This window comes from Anas platyrhynchos, chromosome 15, assembly GCF_047663525.1.
Source record: "Anas platyrhynchos isolate ZD024472 breed Pekin duck chromosome 15, IASCAAS_PekinDuck_T2T, whole genome shotgun sequence".
Classification (NCBI taxonomy): domain Eukaryota; kingdom Metazoa; phylum Chordata; class Aves; order Anseriformes; family Anatidae; genus Anas; species Anas platyrhynchos.
In genome coordinates, this window is record NC_092601.1 from 18,577,591 (window position 1) to 18,598,098 (window position 20,508).

The window sequence follows — 20,508 nt, forward strand, 5'->3', positions numbered from 1 at the left end:
CCCGTGGCCAACTCCCGGTGCCCCTGACCACCTTCCCCTGGCGGTGCCCACCCTCAGCCCGTGCTGGGCGCATCTCCCCGTGCCACCCCCTGCCGTTTCCCCTCCGGGTGGGGTGGGGTGTGGGGGGGGGGCCGGTCCGTTCCCTCCCGCCGCCCGCGCGCGTCGCCGCGGCCGAGCCCACGCGGGAGGCGCGCGGGGGGCGGGCAGGCGCGCGGCCGGCGCGGGGCGCGCGCGGCTCGGCTCGGCTCGGAGCGGCGCGGAGCGGGCGGCGGGGGAAGATGGAGGGAGCCTCCTTCGGAGCCGGCCGGGCGGGGGGCGCCGTCGACCCCCTGGATTTCCTCAAGCAGCCGCAGACCATCCTCCGCGTCACGGCCTGGGTAAGGCGGCGGGGGGGGGGCGCAGCGCGCAGTGGCCGCGCACCGGGTGGCACCGCGCACCTTGCACCTTGCGGCTCCTTCCTGCACCTTGCAGCCCCCTCTTGCACCTTGCAGCCCCTTCTTGCGCCTTGCAGCCCCTTCTTGAGCCTCGCAGCCCCTTGCAGCACGCAGCCCCTTCTTGCACCTTGCAGCCCCCTCTTGCGCCTTGCGGCCCCCCGCAGCACGCAGCCGCCTGGTGCCGAGCTGTGCCCGTTGTGCTCAGCGAGCCAGGCACCGGGCACCCTCCCGCGAGGGGCAGCCACCCGCGGCGTGGGGCCGGCCAGCGCCCACGGGGGGCTGCGGGGTGCTCCTCGGGAGCAGGGCAGGGCACGGCGGGTGGGTGCTGCCACGGCTCCTCAATGCTTGTGTCGCTGGGGCTTGAGCAAAGGCTGCAGAACGGGGTGTAAATCAGGAAGCAGAGGACATTTTCCTTCCTTTCTCGCTCTGCGTGTGAGAGAGAGGAGAAATCCCACAGCCAGCCTTGCCCATCTGCCCCCGTTCCTCTAGGATGTCATGGTTTTGGGCTGTTCCCCATGTGTGTGTGTGTTGTACCGCACAGCAGGGAGGCAGGAGGTGGGCTAAGCCATGCAGCCGCCCAGCCAAGGCTCTGCCCGTTGACGCTCCATGAATAAGCAACCCGGAAAGCTGCGCAGGGGAGCTGGCGGGAGCTGTGCTGCCAGACTGCTGGGGCTTAGCCCTGAGCCACCTCCCCGCAATGCCTGGCTTTCTATGCCAAAATCTGCGAGTGTACACAGCCAGCGAGCTCTGCGATGCCAGCCCCTTCCCAAAAGCCCCCCGCAGGGAGGCTCTGCCCAGCCCTCGCCATGGCCAGCTCCTGGTTCTGGTGCTGGGAGGCTGGGGGAGAGCAGAGCCCCTGGAGGCTCGTCCATGCTCGTGCATGGAGGCCCTCGCCCGCTGGCTCTGTGTCACCTTCAGCAGTGCCAAATGTGTACAGCGAGCGAAGGAAAGGTGTGAGGGGAGGTGCTGCCCCCCTGCTGCCATCCTGCAGCCCCCACAACGGGCATTTGGGGCTCCCTGGGGTGCCTCCGGCCAAGGCCGCGAGCAGCACGACATGGAAGCATGTGCCTACCTTGAAGCACATGAGCAATTCCAGCTGCAATCACATGCTGAAAGTTAAACCACACGCTTAAATGTTTTGCTGGATCGGAGCCAGCTTTCAGAAGGACTCCACTGCTGGGGGAAGGTGGAGGCCGGTTGTGGATCTGGAGTTCCCAGGCGTGGGACAGGTGCGATGCTTGGCACAGGGTTTGGGTGGCACACGGTGCCAGGTGTTTCCCAAAATGTCACTTTGGTCTGGGAAACTTGTTTGGGATCCACTGGGATCCTCTGTGTGGCAAAGCATTGGCAATGGTGTTGGTTTTGGGTATGGCCAGCTAAATTGTTGACCGTGTTGTTGATGGTGAGTTTGGCTCCTCTCAAAATAAAGCTGCCACCACCCACCCAGGGAGCTCACCATCCTCGTACAGTGGGGATTGGACCCTGCTGGGAAACTGGAACGGAATATGGGAGGTGAGCAGAAAATCCCAGTTTAGAAAACATTCACGCATGGATTTGCTGGCTGGTTTATTCAGTAGAGAAGCCATTTGTTTCATAGGTTCACAAGGAGGCTGAGAAAAGTGAGGGCTTAGGACTACAGAAGCTCATCACCCCTGGGCAGTGAAGGGCCCGTTGGCTTGGATGAACGTCACGTTCCTGGGGCTACACCCGGGTAATCGTGGCATTCAGTCAGCTCCAAAACCCACTGAGCTCATGGGGATTTTTTTGCTCTTTCCAGTGGATCGTGCATCAGGCCCAGGAAGCTCATGCTAAAAGCCACTCGCACCACATTTCCCAGGTCTCACATTTGGTGGCAGATCTGTCAGGGACCCTCCTCCCTCGCTGCTCCAGCGTGGGGGTCCGGAGTTCCCGGCTGGCCTTGTCTTGGCTGTTGCAGGCTGCAACCTGTCGTAAAGCAGCTCAGCGTTTGTGGCTCCTTCCCAGCCCAGCAGGGACGTTGGTCAGCACGAGCTGTGAGCTCAGTGCTGGTTTCCATCCCTCCTGCTTGCGAGGCTCTCATTATTTCTTGCTTTGTAAAGCAAAGTGCTCCCAGACTCTTTTCACTTTGCTGCTCGTGCCAGATGAAACCCACGGCCCGTTTTGAGATGGAGAGCTTGGACAGGCAGCAGCCGAAACACTGCAAAGCTGTGTCGGTCTGTGAGATCTCGCTGCCTTTCTGGTCTGCCCCAAACTCCTCCTTGCTGGGCTGGGGAGCGTGGCGGCATGTGGTGAGGGCTGCCTGCTGCTTATCGCACCCTGCTGCGGCCAGGATGGGTGGCACGGCCCCACAGCCACCACGATGCTCCTTTATTATTTGCAGAACAAACAGAAACCTCGCCGGTCTGGCAGCCGCGGGGAAGGCGAGCTGCCTGTGCTCACATCTGCAGCCTCTGAGGTTCTTCAGAAGCCCCTTGGCTGAGGCCGGGCTGAATGTAGGTGTTGGGGCAGGTTTTATTCATGCGATTCTCCTTTCTGTTGTTTGCTGTTGTGGTTTTTCAAGCGTGTTTAACCCGTGTCGTTGGACCAAACCTTGGAGACTTGACCCTGGCCACCTCGTAGGACGTTCCTTTGGAGCGAGGAGGAGGGAGCTGCCGCGGCTCCTTGGGGATGTGCTGGTTTGGGTGGCAATGTGGGTGAAGGAGGGCCCCTGGCTGGGACCAGCCGTCGTATCTGGTGCCCATCCAGCTGATGGTCATCGGTGGGGTTTCACCGATGGGGACCCAGCTCCATTTCGTGACTCCTGCAGTTGCTTTGGGGCCGCAGGTTGAGCCCTCGTGCTGGCAAACAATGGAGGCACTCAGGGGTGAGCAGTGACTTTGGTTTAGAAATCCCCCAAATCAAGTTTTGGTGAAAGGGGATTCTGATTGTGCCTCATCTAGCAACCTTTTAATGACATATATAGTAATTCTGAATATCTGAAGGAAAAAAAAACCACAAAACTCTCCTGGCATGAGCTGGAAAGAACCATTGAACAGTTCCTCATTCATCTCTTCCCCCTCTGCCTGATGCAGTTTGTCAGATGAAGATGTGATCACTCTTGTGGTTTCCTTTTCAGACTTTTTTTGCACGGCAAAACAAACGCGATATTCACTGAGGATGCCTGCAGAATCATGAGTTCCCTTCCCTGTAACTACCACTGCTGTCTATACGTCTGAGTGGTGGTGCAGCTTTTAAGGGAAATTTGCAGAATCGGAGTGGTTTGGGCTGGCAGCTGCCTTGCGCTGTCCGGTGGGGCCTTTTCCTCTCGTTTCTTAAAGTTGAATGAATTTTTAGTTCATCATCCGTACACTGACTGCTTTTCCTGTGCAGTGTTTTATCTCATTGGGCACAGCGTTTGGTGGCTTTTCCTTGTGTCAGTCTTAAGTTTTAAGGGTGAAACCTTTATTAGGGGACTGACCTACGGCAGCCAAACCTGATCACCTGGCAAGGGTACAGCAGCAGGGTGGAAATCCCCGTGCCCTTTGGTATGTGGCTGTCAGCTCTCAGGTCCAGAGGTTGCTGCTGCTCACATCCAGGAAGGTTTTCTTGGGCTTGGCCCTGCACAGGTCTGGGTCTCAGTCCGTCACAGGGCAAATCATCGCCTTTCAGCAAGGCAGAGGTGCTTTGCTGAGCTGTGACTTTGGCAAGGGACGTGTCGGGTGGTTTGGTGGGTGAGGAGGAGGTGGTGGGGTGCCCCCTTTGGGGTGCCCTGCTCCCACACACGGCCCGCTTTGTGGAGTTGTGAAGCTCCCTTTCTGGTGCCTTGCCTGTTCCAAGCGTGCTGCCGAGGCAGCTGGAGGAGCTGCTTGTTGTACCCAGCAGGGCTGAGAACCTCCCGAGGGACGTCGGCAAGGAACACCCGGTGTTCCCAGGGCTGCACGCTCTGGAGAGCCTTCAGGGGTTCAGACACGTGAGGTCTCGTGGCTCTTCGAGAGGAGATGCGGGGCTGGGCTGGCTCTTAGGGAGCCCGCGGCGATGCTGAGAGTCATTTTGTGATCTTAGCTGCTCGGGGTTTGGTCTGGGCTTGGCTGCTTTTCAGCAAGGTCACCAGATTTCCGCCTTCGTTCTCCTTTTCTGTGGCTGTAGATTAAAGGCAGAACTTAAAATTAACATTCTTGTGAATGGAATTAGACAGAAGTTTCACCACAACTGAGCTTAAAATGCTACCAAATGGCCGTGTTCCTGTTACCACTGGTTCCGAATGCTGCTGGTTTGATGTCTGCTCAGATGGCATCACTAGATTAGGTGCTTTGAATGGACGCTGTGTTTCAGCCAGCGTCTTTTGCCACGTTACAGAAGGTAATTCAGTAAAAATCGGTCATGTGGCCGTCGATACGCATCCTCCACAGGCTGATTAGCCCGTCAGACACGTCCATAAACCTATTAGGGCCAGCATCACGCTATCCGGTCCTGTGCCAGAAACTGCGTCAGGTCTTTCCTTTGTGGTCATATCCCCGCTCCTTGGGGGAGCTCTGGCGGTGCTCACAGCAGCTCTCGGTCTTCACACTCTGCAATAAATTACACAGATCTGTGCTGGAAACTTCCCTGGGACTGATTGTAAAGATAAACTGGGAGGGCACGGGACCTGGTTCCCCCAGAATTTGGGCATGGGGGGTGCTGAAGGCACCTGGCACTCTCCCAAGGGTACAGCCCATCTCTGAGCTTAACCAAGGCTTAACCAAGGCTTATGGAAATGCTCAGAGCTGGGCAGGATTTGGCCTGTGCTGGTGTGACCATAGCTGGCTTCCCTTCTTGTCAGCTCTCCCTCCTTGCTGGCTGGGTGGGGAATCGAGGAGCAGAGGGGGCTGCGGGAGGCCAGCGCATGGCATCTGCTCTCCCTGGAGCTCTTCGTGTGGGGAGGGATCACCCAGAGACTGGTGCTGGCTCTCTGTCCATTCGGGTTGTGCCTAGCACCATCGATAGAGAGCTACAGCAGAGCAAATTAGGGACGGATTATTTTTCCTCATGCGTTACATTCCCTGGATGTTGACATTAGCAGTTGCTTGCGTGTGTAATCAAGGCAAGGTTTTACAGTCTCCTACAACCCCACACCTTCTGGTAATGTTTTTTATAGGTCCCAAATCGAAGCGCAGTGCATCAGCAGTGGAAACATCTCACCTTAAAATGGCTGACAGCTCGCACACTGAAGCTTTTTCCAGCTTGTGCTCTCGTGGTTTTCAGGCTTTCAGTTTTCCTTGCGATGACTGTGCTCAGATTGTCAGGTCTCCTTAAGCACATTTTAGGTGCCTTGGTGACAAAAAGCTAAAAGCAACCTGGAAGAAGGGTGTGCAGGTCCTGTGATCCATCAGCCTCAAGCCCTGGGAGGGGATGTGGATCTGCAAAGCACAAGGACAGAACCAAGCCAGGGCAGCCTGGCGAGCCACTCGCTTCCAGATGGCAAAAATCTGGTGCACACAAGGCAGCCGTGGGTCTCAGCTTCATGGTGCCTTGGTGCCTGCTGCAGGGCTGGTGCTGATGCCCCAGGTCCCTGGCAGCAGCTGCGGGGCTGACCAGAGCATGGCACAACCGAGCGAGCTTCCTCCTGCCCTCTCAGGCTCCTCCTTTCCTTTTTTTGGGGAAAGAGTGAGGTGTCATTTGCTCTGCTGCCCGAGTGTCTGTGCTGCCCGCTGCCAGCTCGCTGTGCACGGTCACCTCCCTGCCCCAGAGCCCCCATGGGGGCATCCCCCACTGGCACCGAGCATCCGTCACCAGCCCCTGCACGTGGCAGCAGCTGCCAGTGAGGATGAATTGGGCTCTGGTAGGGTGAGTGGGGAAAAAGGAGGTGGGCAGGCGAGCCAGGAAAGCGGGTGTGATGTGCATCTGGGTCTAGCGCTTTGGATATTGAAACCAACGAGACCCCCAGCCGAAAGCACGGTTGCCTGGAAGCTCTGGGGGGGAGCCTTTCATGCGGGGGTGGCTGGAGGTATCCAGCCTTCTCCTGGGTTTTGCATCAGTTCACCCAGCGGGAGCAAAATTTGCTGCTCTTTGTTGTTCAGCTGGAGAGCGGAGTGGCTCAGGTGAAGGTTTGGGAGCTTTGTAAAATGGGGGAGATGTGGAAAGGGGGCTTGGGGTGCATGGGATTGTGCAGCCCCTGCCCCCGTGCTGTGGGTGCTGCTCTGCCTGGTCGCTGGCACCCCCTGGGCACTGGGGCTGGGGTCCGGCTGAGACGTGGGAGGTGCAAGGTGCCTCTGGAGAGCTGGGATCCTGCCTCCCTGCTCAGACCCATCAAATTCCACTCGCTGTGGAGAGTCTGACCGTGTCTTTTCTCTCCCAGGTCTCTGATGAACTGGTTATGGGCTTGAGCAAATGAGGTTTGCAGAGGTAGTTGGGAAATGACACTTTTTTCTCGTGATCTTCAGAAAATTCGTAGGGGTTTCATTTTCTCCCACCTACCCACATTTCCTCAAAACTCCTTTTTTAACCCCCACACAGAATAACATCACCAAATCTATTCTCATTAAAATGTTTTACCAGCACCAGTTGTTTTTCCAAGAAAAACTCTAAAATTTCAATCACGGGGGGAGGGGGAGAAAACAACACGGAAAGACTTGTTTTCACTGAAAAGCATGTTTTGACAGGACTATTTCAGCCAGCGCTGATGTTTTGAGTGCATCTATCAAATGTGTGCACTTGAAATCCATTCTATTTTGGCCTCCCAAAAAGGGCTGCGTGTCCCGTGGGCGCTATGGGCTTGCTGCCTCCCTAGTGGCTCTCCCCACCACGTCCCTGCAAGCCCCTCAGCTGGCCGGGGCTGCTGGAGCTTCAGCCCCTTCCCTGCTGTCTGTCTGAGTCCCTCACATCACCCAGCTGCAAGGAGGATGCGTTTCTTTGCATTGAGCTAAGCGAAATGCCTGCTCTTACCATCGCCAGTGACCGTCGTGCTTGCAGCAGTCCCAGGAGTGCCGCACACACCCGAGGCACCTTTTGGCTTTTGGGCTTCTTCTCGGTGCTCTCTGTGCATCGTCCTTTGGCAGAGCCTGGTACAAATCTGTACTGACTGTAGCTGCAGCGTGGGATTTGTCTTCTCCTTGCCCAGCAAACCAGGGCTGTGCAGGCAGCACCAGCACCATGGGCAGGCACGGCCCCTCTGCCTCACCCACCCATGCGGAGAGCCCCCGGGGGGTGTCGGAGAGCATGAAGGAGTAGTCCAGGGAGGGCTGTTAATCCTGGGAGGACTAAGTAAAACACTTATCTGAGAAGCTGAGTACAAGTTCACTGGCCTGCCAGAGAAATAATCCAGTGGAATCAGAGGTTCTCAATTATTCATGTTTTCCAGAATCACATTATTTCTTCCAGGGCCTGTTTTATAAATGCTGCTGCTATTTCTGATGGTAAATAACAATTTTGCATTATTTATGAACAGATTTTTTACAACTGCTGATATTACAGCTGCTGCCAAAGCGCTGGGAAAATTATTATTACTGTTTGTTGTTGTTTCTTTCTTACAATGCGGCCCTCTTGTTCTTCGCATGATGATGTGCCCGGCGCGGTGAGACAGCCGAGCTTCGTTAAGTGCAGCACTAACGAGGAACAGGGCAAATGCAGGCAGTGACACAGGTTAGCACAGAGCTCACGTCTGGATAGGGGAAAGGCCCCTGGACACTGGTTAAATTTGAAGATGGGGGAATGCTCAGCAGGCTTGGGGTGCTGGGGTGGCTGTTTGCAGGAGCTCTCATGCACCTAGGAGAGGATGTTCTCCAGAGACTATTTCTGCTGCTTCTGCTCATCGTTTGTTTCAGATGACACCCTACAGAGAAAGAAAACACCCCACACCAATCCCTCTTGTCTTAGGACTGCATTCTCTTGTAGATCTGCTGCCTTGTTGTCCCCTCCAGTTTGGGGGACAGTAAATGGAGATGGTCTAAGGCAGGTTTGCTAGCGAGACTCTTGCATTTGTAAGCAGCTTCAGTGAGAACAGCCTCTCTCAGCTCCACCCGAGCCTTGGGAGGAAGCAGAGGAGAGGGAAGAAGTGCTGTCTGGATGAAATGCTTCAGGGCAGTCAGGTGTGAGACATCTGGCCGGTGCTTGGGAGAAAATGTATGTCACAGCATTACGCTAAGGTGTGCCGGGAGCTTTCTGGAGGGTTTCCTTGTGGTCGATTCCGCTCCCTTTCACCCCAGCTTTGCTAGCAATACCCGCTGGGAGCGGGGGTGGCTGTTCGGTGAGGCATCAGGCACGCAGAGTGACTTTGCAAAGGCCACAGGCTGCAGGTTATCAGGTGGCTGTGCGGCTGCTGCCACTGTCTGCTGCCTGTCTCGGTCTCGTGCACTCAGTTCTGTGCTGGTACTGCAAAAAGCAGTGGGGCTGCCAGAGCAGGAGCTGTGCCCCAGGACCCTACCTGCTGCTGGTAGGCTCTCCGGAGGAGCGCATGGTCTCTGTGCCTGCAGACGTGGCCTCCGGCTGTGTCCTGTGAGCCAGCAGGGCTTGGAGGCATGCAGGGATCCCATGGGCTGCTGCTGGCAGCAAGTGACGAGATCAGAGATGCACAGCGTGGTGCAAAGGCGTCTGCAGGTCTCGCTGCCTGCCTTGCTCCGAGCCCAGCAAGCGAAACAGCAGCGGCGCTTCCCAGGCTGTGACGGAGCAGGCTCCAGAGCGAGCTGTAATGCGGCTGGTCCCGGGGTTCTGCTTGCTGCCTTTGGTTTGGGAGGGATCGGGGAATTACCTGAGCGTGCAGCACTGGGAGTGGTGCTGACATTGTGCTGTGGCCCTGCTCCTTCGTGCGGCTGGGATGTCAGACAGCCCTCTGGGTGCCGGGCTCGGGGCAGCTGCTTCTTCTCCCCACCCCTGTGAGTCCTGCAGCCCTGCCTGGGAGCAGATCCCCTCCAGGGGACCAGGACAGCAACATCAGCACACAACCATGCTCCTGGCTCTGCCACAGGTCCCAGCAGTGAGTGGCACGACTGGGGCAGCCACCAGCAAGCCCTCTTCCCTGCTGTCCTTAACAGAGCTGGAACTGGGTCACTGGATAATGGGTGCAGGCGCTGCATCCTTCAGCCCCTGCTAAGCCATGCATAAGATTGCCCCGTTTTTTGCATGGCAGCACGGCTACAACCTCTTACTCCATCCTGCAGCAGCCAGGTGAGCTGCTCCCTGTGCCCCCAGGCTACTCCCCATGCCCCAGAGCTGCTCCCCATATTATCCCTGAGCTGCTTCCCATATCCCCGACCTGCTCCCCGTGTCCCCAAGCTGCTCCCCACACCCCCACGCAGCCCTGCCCCTCCAGCAGGCGCTCAGTCCTTCCCAGGGCCAGCCTGCTGAGCAGCTCAATTATCCTCTGTAACTTCATTTCTCTCCGCTCCGCAGTTACACAAGGGGGTTTATTGAGCACAGCCTGACAGCGCAGAGCAGCACAAGCAGAAAGCCTGTGCAGAGACCTGCCTGGCCAATCTGTTTATTTTTTCCTCCCCAGCCTGTCTGGAGAATAGCATCTCTTAAAATACACTGCCAGCCAAGCCACCGAAAGGCAAACAGGCTGGCAGCAGTGCAAGACCAAGGTGCCGTCCATCGGCACATTGCTTAGGGCCACCAAGAGGCTGTGGGTAGGAATGTGGTCTGGGGGGGGACCCAGGTGGTCTGTAAGGTCCCTTCCCACCCAGGCCGGTCTGTGATTCTCTGCTCTGCCTAAAAAATGCCCCGTTGCCATGGAGTCAAACGCGGGGCCGAATCCAATTAGGGTGCTGTTGGAAAACAGTTCAATGTAAGCAGCTGAAGTTGCATTTTCCCCTTCGTTCCGCAGATCTTCTCCATCGTGGTGTTTGGCTCCATCGTGAACGAGTGCTATGTGAACAAGGACAGCCAGTCCCCCGAGCTGCTCTGCATCTTCAACGAGAACGAGAGTGCCTGCAGCTACGGCATCGCCATCGGCATCATCTCCTTCTTTGGCTGCATCTTCTTCTTCGTCGTGGACCTCCAGTTCCAGCAGATCAGCAGCGTGAAGGACCGCAAGCGGGCTGTGCTGCTGGACCTCGGCTTTTCAGGTACAACACTGGCTGTGCTGTGCTCAGCGGGACAGTGCTGGCACCGTGGGGTGTGTGGGGTCGTCACTGTGCCCTACAGCTCCACACCTGAACCCTCTTCTCCTCCCGTGGCATGGCACAGCTCGTGTGCCTCAGTCGGGGAGAAGAGAAGTGGCAGAAGGGCTGTCCCATAGCGGAGAGCTCAGGGGCAGCAGTGAGGTGGTGCCTTGGGGTCAGGGGGGTCCCACTCATCCGTGTTGCTTCTGCAGCCGGGGACGTTTGCTGAGCTGGGACGTGTTTGCTGAGGCCACCCGGGGAAGCAGGGCTTGGTGGTCACATCCCAGAGAGCAGACGGGGCATTTTGCCCTCCCACGTCTCCTGTTTCTGGCTCAAACAACTGTTGTTTCATCAGCTACATCTGGGTCTGTTTTCACTGTGTGCGTGTGTGTTTCTGAACAAAGCAGAAGCGTGCTCCTACAGCGGGAGCTGAGACACCACTGCAGTCCCTCGCCGCCTCCAGGACTGGGGCTTGCAGGTGCTGCTGTGCCTCCGAGGGCTGCCACGGATCTTCTGGGCTGTCCTGAGCCCCTTGGCCTGGGGCTCAGCCGTGTGAACACGAGCGGGCAGGACGTGTTGTGCCAGGAGAGGCCATCCTCCGCTTGGCTGCGCTGGGAGTTTTCTGGCTGAGTTTGCAGCTGATGTGCTCGATTTCCAGGCTCTCGTGTTAGTGAAGTCTGAAGGTGATTTATCCAGCGCGAGCAGAGCTGATGGCTCTCTGCTCCCAGATGGAAACATCCGTCATCACCTCCCTGCTCCTGCCTGTTGTTTAAGGCTGGCCTCTCCTTGCTGGAAAGCTGATTGCCGTTAGAGCTCCGGCGGCCAGCCCTTGTTAGGTGATATTTACAGCCCCGTCCGTGGGGCTCGGTGCCTGCAACCCTTCAGTTCCAACGGGAGGGGAACATCCCCATCCATCTCCTGCCGGGCTGTGCGTGTCTCGCTGTGAGGCTGCGATCCTCCCCTGCCTTTCTCCTTGTAAGAGCCGCGCTCTCCCTGCAAGGTGTGTGTGAAATGGTCCCGGTTCAGTCTCTGCCTCATTCCTCTGCTCTTGCCACACGTTGTGTGCGTGTTTGTGGGCTCAGCAGCAAGCTGCAGAAGACAGGCTTCTGCCCTCCAGAGCTTCTGTCCCGCGGGCATTGCTCTGCTCTTGGCTGCAGCGTTGCACCAGGGGTCTGTCCTAGTCAGTCAACCACATCCACAGCCTCCAAACGGAGCTGTGCTGCCAGCAGTGACTTTTTCCTGGGACCAGGGATCAGTGTGCATGCTCTGGGTGCATCATTTCAGCTGCGTGTGTCCTTCCTCCTCCCTTGGGCCTTTCCCTCTTTAGGCTTCTTGGTAAAAAAAAACAGGTAAATCACTTCCTTGCTGGCAGGAGACCCATTTAGATGCAGGTTGTGCCACTGGGAGCGGCAGCACCCTGCTGGGTCAGCCAGTCTGCTCCTTCCCCTCCCCAGCTAAGCTCCCAAATCAGGCCGATTGAAGCAGCAGTGCCAGCTGTCAGCACACAGTGCTCGGCGTGCCAAGCACCCTCCTGCTGTGGGGGCTTCCACTGGGAAAGTGGGGCTTCAATGGTCGCAGGGGCTGCAGCCACCGTGCCCACCTGCGCTGCCTCCAGCACCCAGGGCATCCAGCTGCTGGGTTCGGCGTCCTCAGAGCCAATCTGTGCAGCTCAGAGTGCAAAGTCTGAGAGCAATTTGCATTAACCATCTCTGTGTTAATCCCTAGGGACCTTGCGGGACTCTCTTAGGCTGTCCGCTTCCTTTTCTCCCTCCCCACCTCTTGATTTCCTCTTACCTCCTTGCCACTGTGCCATCCTCCCTGCATGTAACCTCAGCATTACTGCAGGCTTTAATATAAAAGCTGAGAATACATTTGGGAAATAAGAGGGTGAGGAGCATGCTGGGGTAAGAGGGAACATTGCAGATCAGGCAGCGAGTGGGCGGGATGAGAAAAGAAAGTCCTCGTCCCCTTCGCCTGGATCGCCCCGGTGCCTGCTGCCGGCTGTTATATGGCAGCTGCTGCCTGTGCGGGCCGTGGGGGAGTTACAGTGCGACCCCACAGCTTTATTTCGCTGGAGGGAAGAAGGGCTTGTGTGTGGGATCAGTGCTAGATTGGAGGGATCGCCCCGAGAGCTGTGCTGCTCCTCCCTGGCTGTGCAAGGAGCGTGATTGTTACAAGGTGCCCGAGTTACGGGGCTGTCCCTGCAGTGGGGTGCCCCGATGGGGCAGGGGGAGCTGCGGCTGCTGCAGCCCCTGGAGCCCCTTGGGAGGGAGCACTGGGCACGGGCAGGACCACCACGGCCACGGCGCTGTGCGAGTGGTGTTTGGGGTTTGGGGTTTGCTCTTCCAGCTGCTCCCGTAGACGTGCGCTTGCCTGGAACCAGGCTGTAATTATGGCTGTAACGTATCTTTCCTGGTGTTTGCACTCTGTTGTCTGCAGAGCCTAAAATTATAATTATCTGCTGGCTCCTATATTTCTTCTTAGTGTTCTCCTTCCCCCCAGCACTCGGGAGGGCGCAGAGCTGCAGAGCTCCTCCTGTGCATGGGGCCCCCAGGAGTCAGGATGGGTGCCTGAGGCCACAACAACCCCCTGCCAGCTCAGCCCCTTCCTTCTCAGGGCTGTACATTTCCAAACACCCACTTCCACCCGGTCCTGTGACTACACCGGGGCTGGGTCTAGGTGCCACCGAGCTGGGGGAGCCGCCTGGCCCCTCTGTGGGATGTGACCGTGGAAGTCGTGGGATGGTGACAGTCCCGGCCTGCACCACCAGGAGCAGAGCAGTGGCACCAGGACGGCCCTGCCTGTGCCTCTCAGGAGCAGTTGTGGTCCCGGCACGTGATTCAGGGCGTTGGGAGCAAAGTCTCATCTCACAGGAGTGCTAGCAGAGGGTGAACGCGATCACAAAGGGAAATGGTTCTGGCACAGAAATGAAACCAGCCCTTCCTGGAGCCCTTGGGCGCACACAGGCTGTGTCAGCCCTCCGAGGGGCCTTCGAGGGCCATACTGGGCCTCTTCTGGCCCAGGCCAGGCCCTCCTGGCCTTTGGTCCCCAAACACTCTGAGGCTGGAGAGCTGTGGCAGCCCCCTGTGGGACACTGTCTCCTGCACTGGGACCTGCTGGGGCCACCCTGCTCACCACATGCTGGCCACCCCGTCTGTGTCCCAGACGTATTTCAGGCATGAATCTTCCCATGTCCACATTTTGGAGAGAATCTGATTCCTTAATGGGTGCCAACTGCTGGTAAAGCCTGATTATAACAGACATGGAGGACTTGAAGACATGTGTGGCCTCTGGAGAACAAGCCCCTGAGGTCCCGTTTGTTGCTGAGGACAAGGGGATCATCCCAAAACTGAAAATGCGTCCGCAGAGATCTGGGGTAGCGGACGTGAGCCACGTCCTGCAAAAAGAGGCTGTTTTGTTAGTCTGTGGCTTGGAAAAGGAAAGTTTGGGTGGTCCTGGCTGGAGGGTTTTGTTGCTGTGAGGGCAGGTCAGCATCTCAGGCAGGGCCGGGCTGGGCAGAGCTGGTCAGGAAGCCCTAGGTTTGATGGTATAAGAGGAGGAAACGAGGGCTGTGTTCTCCTGAACCGCAGTGAGGAGCACATTCTGTCTACAAGGCAACGTACACGCTAAGCCCTGTAAATCTTGCAACGTATTTGGATACGTGCATGCATTTTTTATCATTCTTAAAAACAACTGGCAAGATGAAGGGGAATAAAGGCAGCTCCTTTCCTCCCCCTGCAGCCAGCCTGTGCTTTGCAGCCGGCTGCCCCACGGGGCCAGCAGTGCGGCTGCTCATACTGATGTCCATAATCCTTGGGAAGATGCCTGGTAGCTCAGCACCCTGCCTGCTGGGGCCCAGATCCCTGCCTGTGCTGCCCCCCAGAATCGGCACATGGGGTGAGCTTTGTGCTGGGGGCGCTCAGGAAGGCTGGAGGCCCTTAAAACAGCATCGTGAAAGGCTCCAGGTTTTGCAGCTCCTCCTTCCAGCACTGGAAAGCATCGCTGCTGGTTACAGCGTGTGCTTGTGGCTTGCTTTATACTGTTGTGAGCTCCTTGGCATCAGGCACTGCTGTTGGCTGGTGATTAAATTAGGGGAGCTGCAGCCCTATCTTGCTCAGCCAGCCTTGGTTCCAGTAAGAAATAATCAGCAGAGCGTTTTTGCTCAATCCCCCCGAGCCCAGCAGGGCTGGAAGCAGGAGCACAGTCAGCGGAGGGCAGCAGCGAAGAGCAGAGCTGCCTCCTGCCTGGCATCCGTGCACCTCCACGGCTCAGCGGCTCCTGCCATGCTGCAGAGCCACTCTCCAGCCCCCTTTTTTTTTTTTTTTTTTTTTTTTTTCTGGTGGTTGTAAATCAGCCTCTCCTAAAACAGATCTCTTTGGACCACTCCACAGGCCAAGGTACCCAAGATTGTTGTCACTACTTGAAAATCTGGATGGCAGTGTTTGGTCGTCAGCACGCAGATCAGTAGGGTCTGGCAGCAGAGGTCCTTGTCCTTATTGTGGGCAGTAACAGCACTGACCGGCTCTGTTCTCTTTTAGGTTTCTTGTCCTTCCTGTGGTTTGTAGCCTTCTGCTTCCTAGCAAACCAATGGCAACGGACGAAAATGGGCAAAGGGGCTTTGCAAGGAGCAGACGCTGCCCGGGCAGCAATCGCCTTTTCCTTCTTCTCCATCGCTGGCTGGGTGAGTTCAGCTTCTGCATTTTTCATAAATCCTATCCTGATTTTTTCATAAATCCTATCTTTATCCAGAGGTGCAGCATGGCAGCCTGGCACCCAGGGCATCATGGTGTGAGCACTGCCTCCTGCTGTCACCGCCAGGGTCTGAGCCCTGTACTGGGCAGATACCAGTCAGTAGCTGGGCGTTGTGCTGGTGAATATTCACCATGGCACGAACGTAATGTTTGCAGAAGAAACAGCCCAACTCAGAGCTCAGCTGGGGAGAGGAGAAATGAAACCTGCTGAGGGCTCAGCGCTGAGCTGGAAGGAGGAATTTGGGGCATGGTTTGGAGAAGTGAATCCTGGTGGGCCAGTGTGGAAGTAACCTGCAGTCCCTCCCCCTGCCCCTCTGCAGAAAGGTGAAACTTGTGGTTCCTTACTGGGAAACACCAGCTCTGTTCCCCTCTCCCCGGGGAATTCCAAACTTCCCCTTCTTCTGCCGCTGGGAAGTTGCATTTCCATCGAAAACACGTTGCTGGCCATGAGCTGCCCCCATTTCAGGGCCTTGGTAGAGACCCAGGGCCTTGTTCAGACCGTGGTTTGAAGCAAATGAGTCCCCAGGAGAGGTTTGCCACGACGAGCCTGTCCCACGGGACTGCGGGGGATTTGGGCAGCCCGCAGGCTCAGCAGCTCAGCCCCGGGGGACGCCAGGCTGGGTGCTCCTCTGCCCTCCCCAGGGGGACTGAGTGCTGGGGTGGGGGCTGCTGGGACCCCCTGTGCACACCTTTCGGGCTCTGTGTGTCCCACATCATGTCCCATGATGACCATGGGAGGTAGAGGGACATCTGCCAGAGGGTGCGTGGCCCCGCAGCAGCCCCGTGGGGGTCCCTCACCTGCAGCCGCCAGCCCCTGCCTGTGCCCGCAGTGCCTGCGCCTCCTGGGCTCAGCACCTGCTGGTGGAGCTGGGGCTGGGGCCAGGGAAAATAACCCGTGCTTGCCAGAGGGCCATGTGTGGAGGAGCAGAGGGAGGCCCCTGGGTCATTTCCACCCCCGCTCAGGCTGTTTGCAGGCGGAGAGCACGCGAGATGTGCGCTAATTCCGTAGCGCCTTAAAAGAACTGGAGCAAAAACCTGCCTGAGCCTTTCCAGCAGCAGCAGCCTGCTTCCAGTTACTCGCCAGTTTTACGGCTCCCCACTCTGTTATTATCCAAATATATCTCCTTTAATCCCAGCTCCCCTGCAGCTCTTAGCCACGGGCAGATCCTATCGCTGGGTTGCCGCACTGCCTGCTCAGCGCAGCCGCTGCCAAGGGAGCCACCCTGCCCACCCCACAGCATCCATCCACTGCCCCATCCCACAGCATCCATCCAGTGCCCCATCCCACAGCATCCCATCCACTGCCCCCATCCCACAGCATCCCATACACTGCCCCATCCCACAGCATCCCATCCACTGCCCCCATCCCACAGCATCCCATCCGCTGCCCCAACAGGCTGGGGGCTGGCAGCAAGGGCTGCTCCTGGGCTGCTCCCACCCACCGGCAGTGGGGAGGGCTGGGGGACGCCGGTCCCCACCTGCAGCAGCCCCTCCACGTGCCTGGTGACCTCGTGCTCCTCTCCCTGGAGCCAGAAAGTCGGGTGCTCTGCCCGATCCATGTGTGGTGCACAGCCTGCCGGCAGCATTTGCGGTGGCTGGGAGCTGTTCCTGCTTAGTGCAGGCAGTTTTTTTTTCCCTGAGTCTGTCATTTATAAACTAATTGAATTGTTAATGAAACCGCCTGAAATAAAAGCAACGCGGTGCTCTCGCAGCTCTGCCGCTTGCTTTTCCCACGATTTGCGACCTGAATACCTGCAACCTGGGAGAGGGCGAGGGAGTCTCTGCAGGACTGACCTATTTCCTTGGCCTGGGACCCAACAGCGGGGAGCTGGAGGGCTGCGTGCTGGGGAAAGCAGGGTCCTGGTCACGGTGCTGCGCTCACCCCAACCCTCTCCATCCCTCGGCAGGTCGCGCTGGCGGTGAAGGCGCTGCAGAGATACCGCCTGGGGACTGACATGTCGCTCTTTGCCACCGACCAGTTCACGGCTGACCCCAACGCCTCGTACCCCGGGTACCCCACCGGCAGCGGCATCGAGAGCACAGAGACCTACCAGAGCCCCCCCTTCACCGAGACCTCAGACGCCAACCCGAAAGGTTACCAAGTGCCAGCATACTGAGGGGCGAGGGTGCCACGCGGCCGTGTACAGATTGAGCACGTCCTACGGTGCAAGTACAGTTAACCGGTTGATTGCAAATGTATTCAGTACCATTTCCTTAATGTGGCAAGTCAGTGCTGGGTTCCTTACTATTAGCTAGTTGTGCAGTGAATTCTGTACAGTGGTATTGGTTCTTGTCTTACCTGTCCAAGGGTTTTATAAAAGCAGTGTTCCCTCTAAGTCAGAAGGCAGGAAGGTCGCTACCACAGGTGGCAAAAGACAAATAAGTACCTGCTCTGAGGCTCGTTTTAACAGCAGGCAATGGGCGCCGGGTTCCAGTGAGTGCCTAGGAAAGCCAACAATACCTTCTCCTGTTAGAAAACACAGTAGCTGATGAGTTGATATTTATCTCGTTCTTCCAGAGCTAACACAGAACTGGTCTCGTTGCAGCGAGCGCTGGGGCGGCCGGCCCCGGGCTGGGAGCTGCTGCGGGGCTTTCGTGTACAGCGCAAAAACAGAGCCCAAGGAAAGTGCCAAATTCACAAAGACATAAAGCGGTGTCTGTGTTAACTTTTGTTTGTATATAGTTACTGTACAAAAACTAACCACGACAACCAAACAGGTGTTTCAAACGTAGTTTAGGATGCAAGCAGCACGGGGGCGGAGGCACAGAGGTTTGGGGTTTGTGTTGGTTCTCCAAACGGCTTCTGTGCTTCAACACGGGTCTGGCTGAGGGCACGAAAAGTTGCTGTTTGCAACTCGCTTTGGAAAACAGTTCAGCAATAGTTGTCTGCTAATTAGAAATAGGCTTGTACCAGTGGAAAATCTGGCGTGTTACAGTTCCACTTCTTCATCGGGGGTTGTTAAAGTTTGCAAATTTACCAGTAGTTACCGATTGGCGATACTGAACACTTACTCACTCTCAAACTCCGAGTTGCCATCACAAAAGGTGTGGGTGTCTCAGTGACTCAAAGTCTAAGTCAATTAGGAAGCAGCATACAACGTGTATTTTTGTACAGGGAGCAACCACCATCTGTCGTAATCTGCAGCAAAAACCTCAGGTGTGAACGTGTGCTTGGCACTGCGGGCTCCGGCAATGCGGAATTCAAAGGGAGCACTGAAAAGGCTCCCTAGGCTCTGAAGTCCATCCCGGGGACGCATGCAGCCCATGTTTGCACATAGCAGCAGAATGCAGCTCACGAAAACATGCCCAGGACAGAGGCTGAGTTTTGGTTTCCAGCTGCTGAATTACAGCCTTGGCTAAACCAAGGAAATACGAAAATCCAGTAGAGCCTCGTCAGCAACCTGATGGCTTTCAGGCACCGGGGTGCAGGGGGCAGGGAGCTGAGCTGCTTGCTGCTAGGATTGAAGCAGAGTTGGAAGTGCACCGCCTCGGTGGAAGCTCTGCCCTCAGCAGCCCCGGCTCTCCTGGCTCGCAGTGCCTGGCTGCTGGGGAGGGAGGTTTTGCCTTGCTGCTTTATGCTGGCAGACGTCGTGTGTTGCCTTCTGACCTCCTGACAAGCAATAGTTAAGGGACTGCCACAGCTGTTCTTGTAGCAAAAAAAAATAATAATAATCCAGCAGTTTTTTGTCATCATCATTAACACAGCTCATTTCTGCTGCAAAATTGCAAATAAATGCATTAATTAATAAGCAGCAAACCTCATCACAGGCAGTCATTACCAGTGACAAAAACGCATAACTTGAACCCCCTGCTAGTTAGGTCAGCTCCACATGTGCATTCGCAGCGAATGCTGCCAGGACTGGATCCGGACCTTCACGCTCGCCGGGTTTTCTCTCCCAGCACCTCCCAGCTCAGACACTTCTCCTGCAGGGCCGTAGTGACTCGGGGACCTGGCAGCCCACAGCGGTTTCCACCGTGGCTTCTCTCTCCGATGCCAGCACCAGAGGCTGCGCATCTCCCTGCCCGCACCTCTGCACCCACTTTTTAACTCTAAGGTGTTATAAAAGAGCCTCGCCTGCTGCCTGCAGAGCTGCCCTCAGCAGCGAGGATGCCAGGGAGAGAGCAGGAGGATGGCACAGTGCCTGACCCGAGTGTCTCCTGCCCGGCTGATGCAAGAAGGGTGACCCAGGGGCATCTGCACTTGGCCTGTGCCAGTCAGGCGGTGAGAAAGCCGTGCACGAAGTAGACCAGGGACATCCAAACACCAGTACAGTATAAGCCTAAATTCATTATGTGACCCCCCCCTGCGATTTTTCTAGAGCCAGTCTTGCTGACAAAAAAAAGGCAAAAGATTTTAATACAGGGTACAGTAGAACTGTAGCAATATTTTCCTTAGAGGGAACACTGAAATTTTAGCAGCACAAACAGTACTTGTGTTAATATTTTAGCAAAATTATAATCAATTTAAATGTTTAAATTGATTGTATGTGAGATAATGTTTGTTCGGTACATTGTATTTTTTCTAACTATATAACTGTTCCAGAGTTTCCTTGTAACCGTAAAGAACTAAAGTTCTGTCTGACTGCGAGAAGTGTCCTGATCAGTGGTGTAAACGTGCTGAATATTACAACATCTGAATGTACGCACCCCAGGCCTACATTGCATTTCTTTCCTTTCCACCCCTTCCACCCGGTGGCAGCGGGGCACAGGATGGCTGCACCCCCCTGCACCCCCCCGCTGCCACTGACCTGAGAGCAGCTGTGCCACGGGTACCACAACAGCACAACTGTGACTCCATCCCTGGGCCAGGCACGGTTGTTCTTCTCAAGGTCAGCTTCTTTTTACAGTCATTGCTCCCCGAAATTCATCAGCAAATGGCACTTGGCGCTGTGTGTGCAAGGCCCTGGATGTGCTGTGCTAAGAGGAGAGGAGGAGGAAGAGGTTTGGGCACCTGGGAAGGTTCCCGGCAGGGATGAGGCAGAGCAGATTGCTCCTCGAGTGAACTGGAGCTGGGAATTACATCCTTGGTCCAGCCACACCAACGCCACCTGGAGAAACCTTCACTTGCCTCCCGCGTGGTGCCGCTGGGAGGGAGCCTTCTGCTGCAGAGAGGAGCCAGCAGCTCTCCTGTGGCTGCAGGGTGGGCGCTGCCCTGCTTCCGTGGCACGAGGGCGGGCAGAAAGCTGGGCAGGCATCCCACAATTGATGTATTTTTTTCCAGGCAACAGCGATGAGTTCACTCCCGAACAGTCGCCCCTCAGGCTGCGTCAGCCAGACAGGATGGGAAAAAAT

General features: G+C 56.6%; 1 protein-coding gene across 3 annotated transcripts; it reads left to right on the forward strand.

Moving 5' to 3' along the window:
- Window positions 1-205: 205 nt before the first annotated feature.
- Window positions 206-19,862, forward strand: SYNGR3 (synaptogyrin 3). 3 transcript variants are annotated; one of them, XM_027468852.3, is made up of 4 exons: window positions 206-377; window positions 10,189-10,429; window positions 15,004-15,146; window positions 17,124-19,862. In XM_027468852.3, exons 1-4 carry the CDS (start codon window positions 279-281, stop codon window positions 17,331-17,333), a joined length of 693 nt encoding a protein of 230 aa, XP_027324653.1. In that variant the 5' UTR covers window positions 206-278; the 3' UTR covers window positions 17,334-19,862. The 3 variants fall into 3 exon arrangements, with proteins under 3 accessions (XP_027324653.1, XP_027324652.1, XP_012958702.2); XM_027468851.3 differs by lacking the exon at window positions 206-377 and adding an exon at window positions 5,955-6,215; XM_013103248.5 differs by lacking the exon at window positions 206-377 and adding an exon at window positions 6,076-6,210.
- Window positions 19,863-20,508: the final 646 nt, after the last annotated feature.

Coding starts and splice junctions, on each gene's coding strand:
- SYNGR3 (XM_027468851.3), top strand. CDS start 5,970: ATGGCACAACCGAGCGAGCTTCCTCCTGCCCTCTCAGGCTCCTCCTTT. Junction 6,216..10,188: donor ATGAATTGGGCTCTGGTAGG/GTGAGTGGGGAA, acceptor TTCGTTCCGCAG/ATCTTCTCCATCGTGGTGTT. Junction 10,430..15,003: donor GCTGGACCTCGGCTTTTCAG/GTACAACACTGG, acceptor GTTCTCTTTTAG/GTTTCTTGTCCTTCCTGTGG.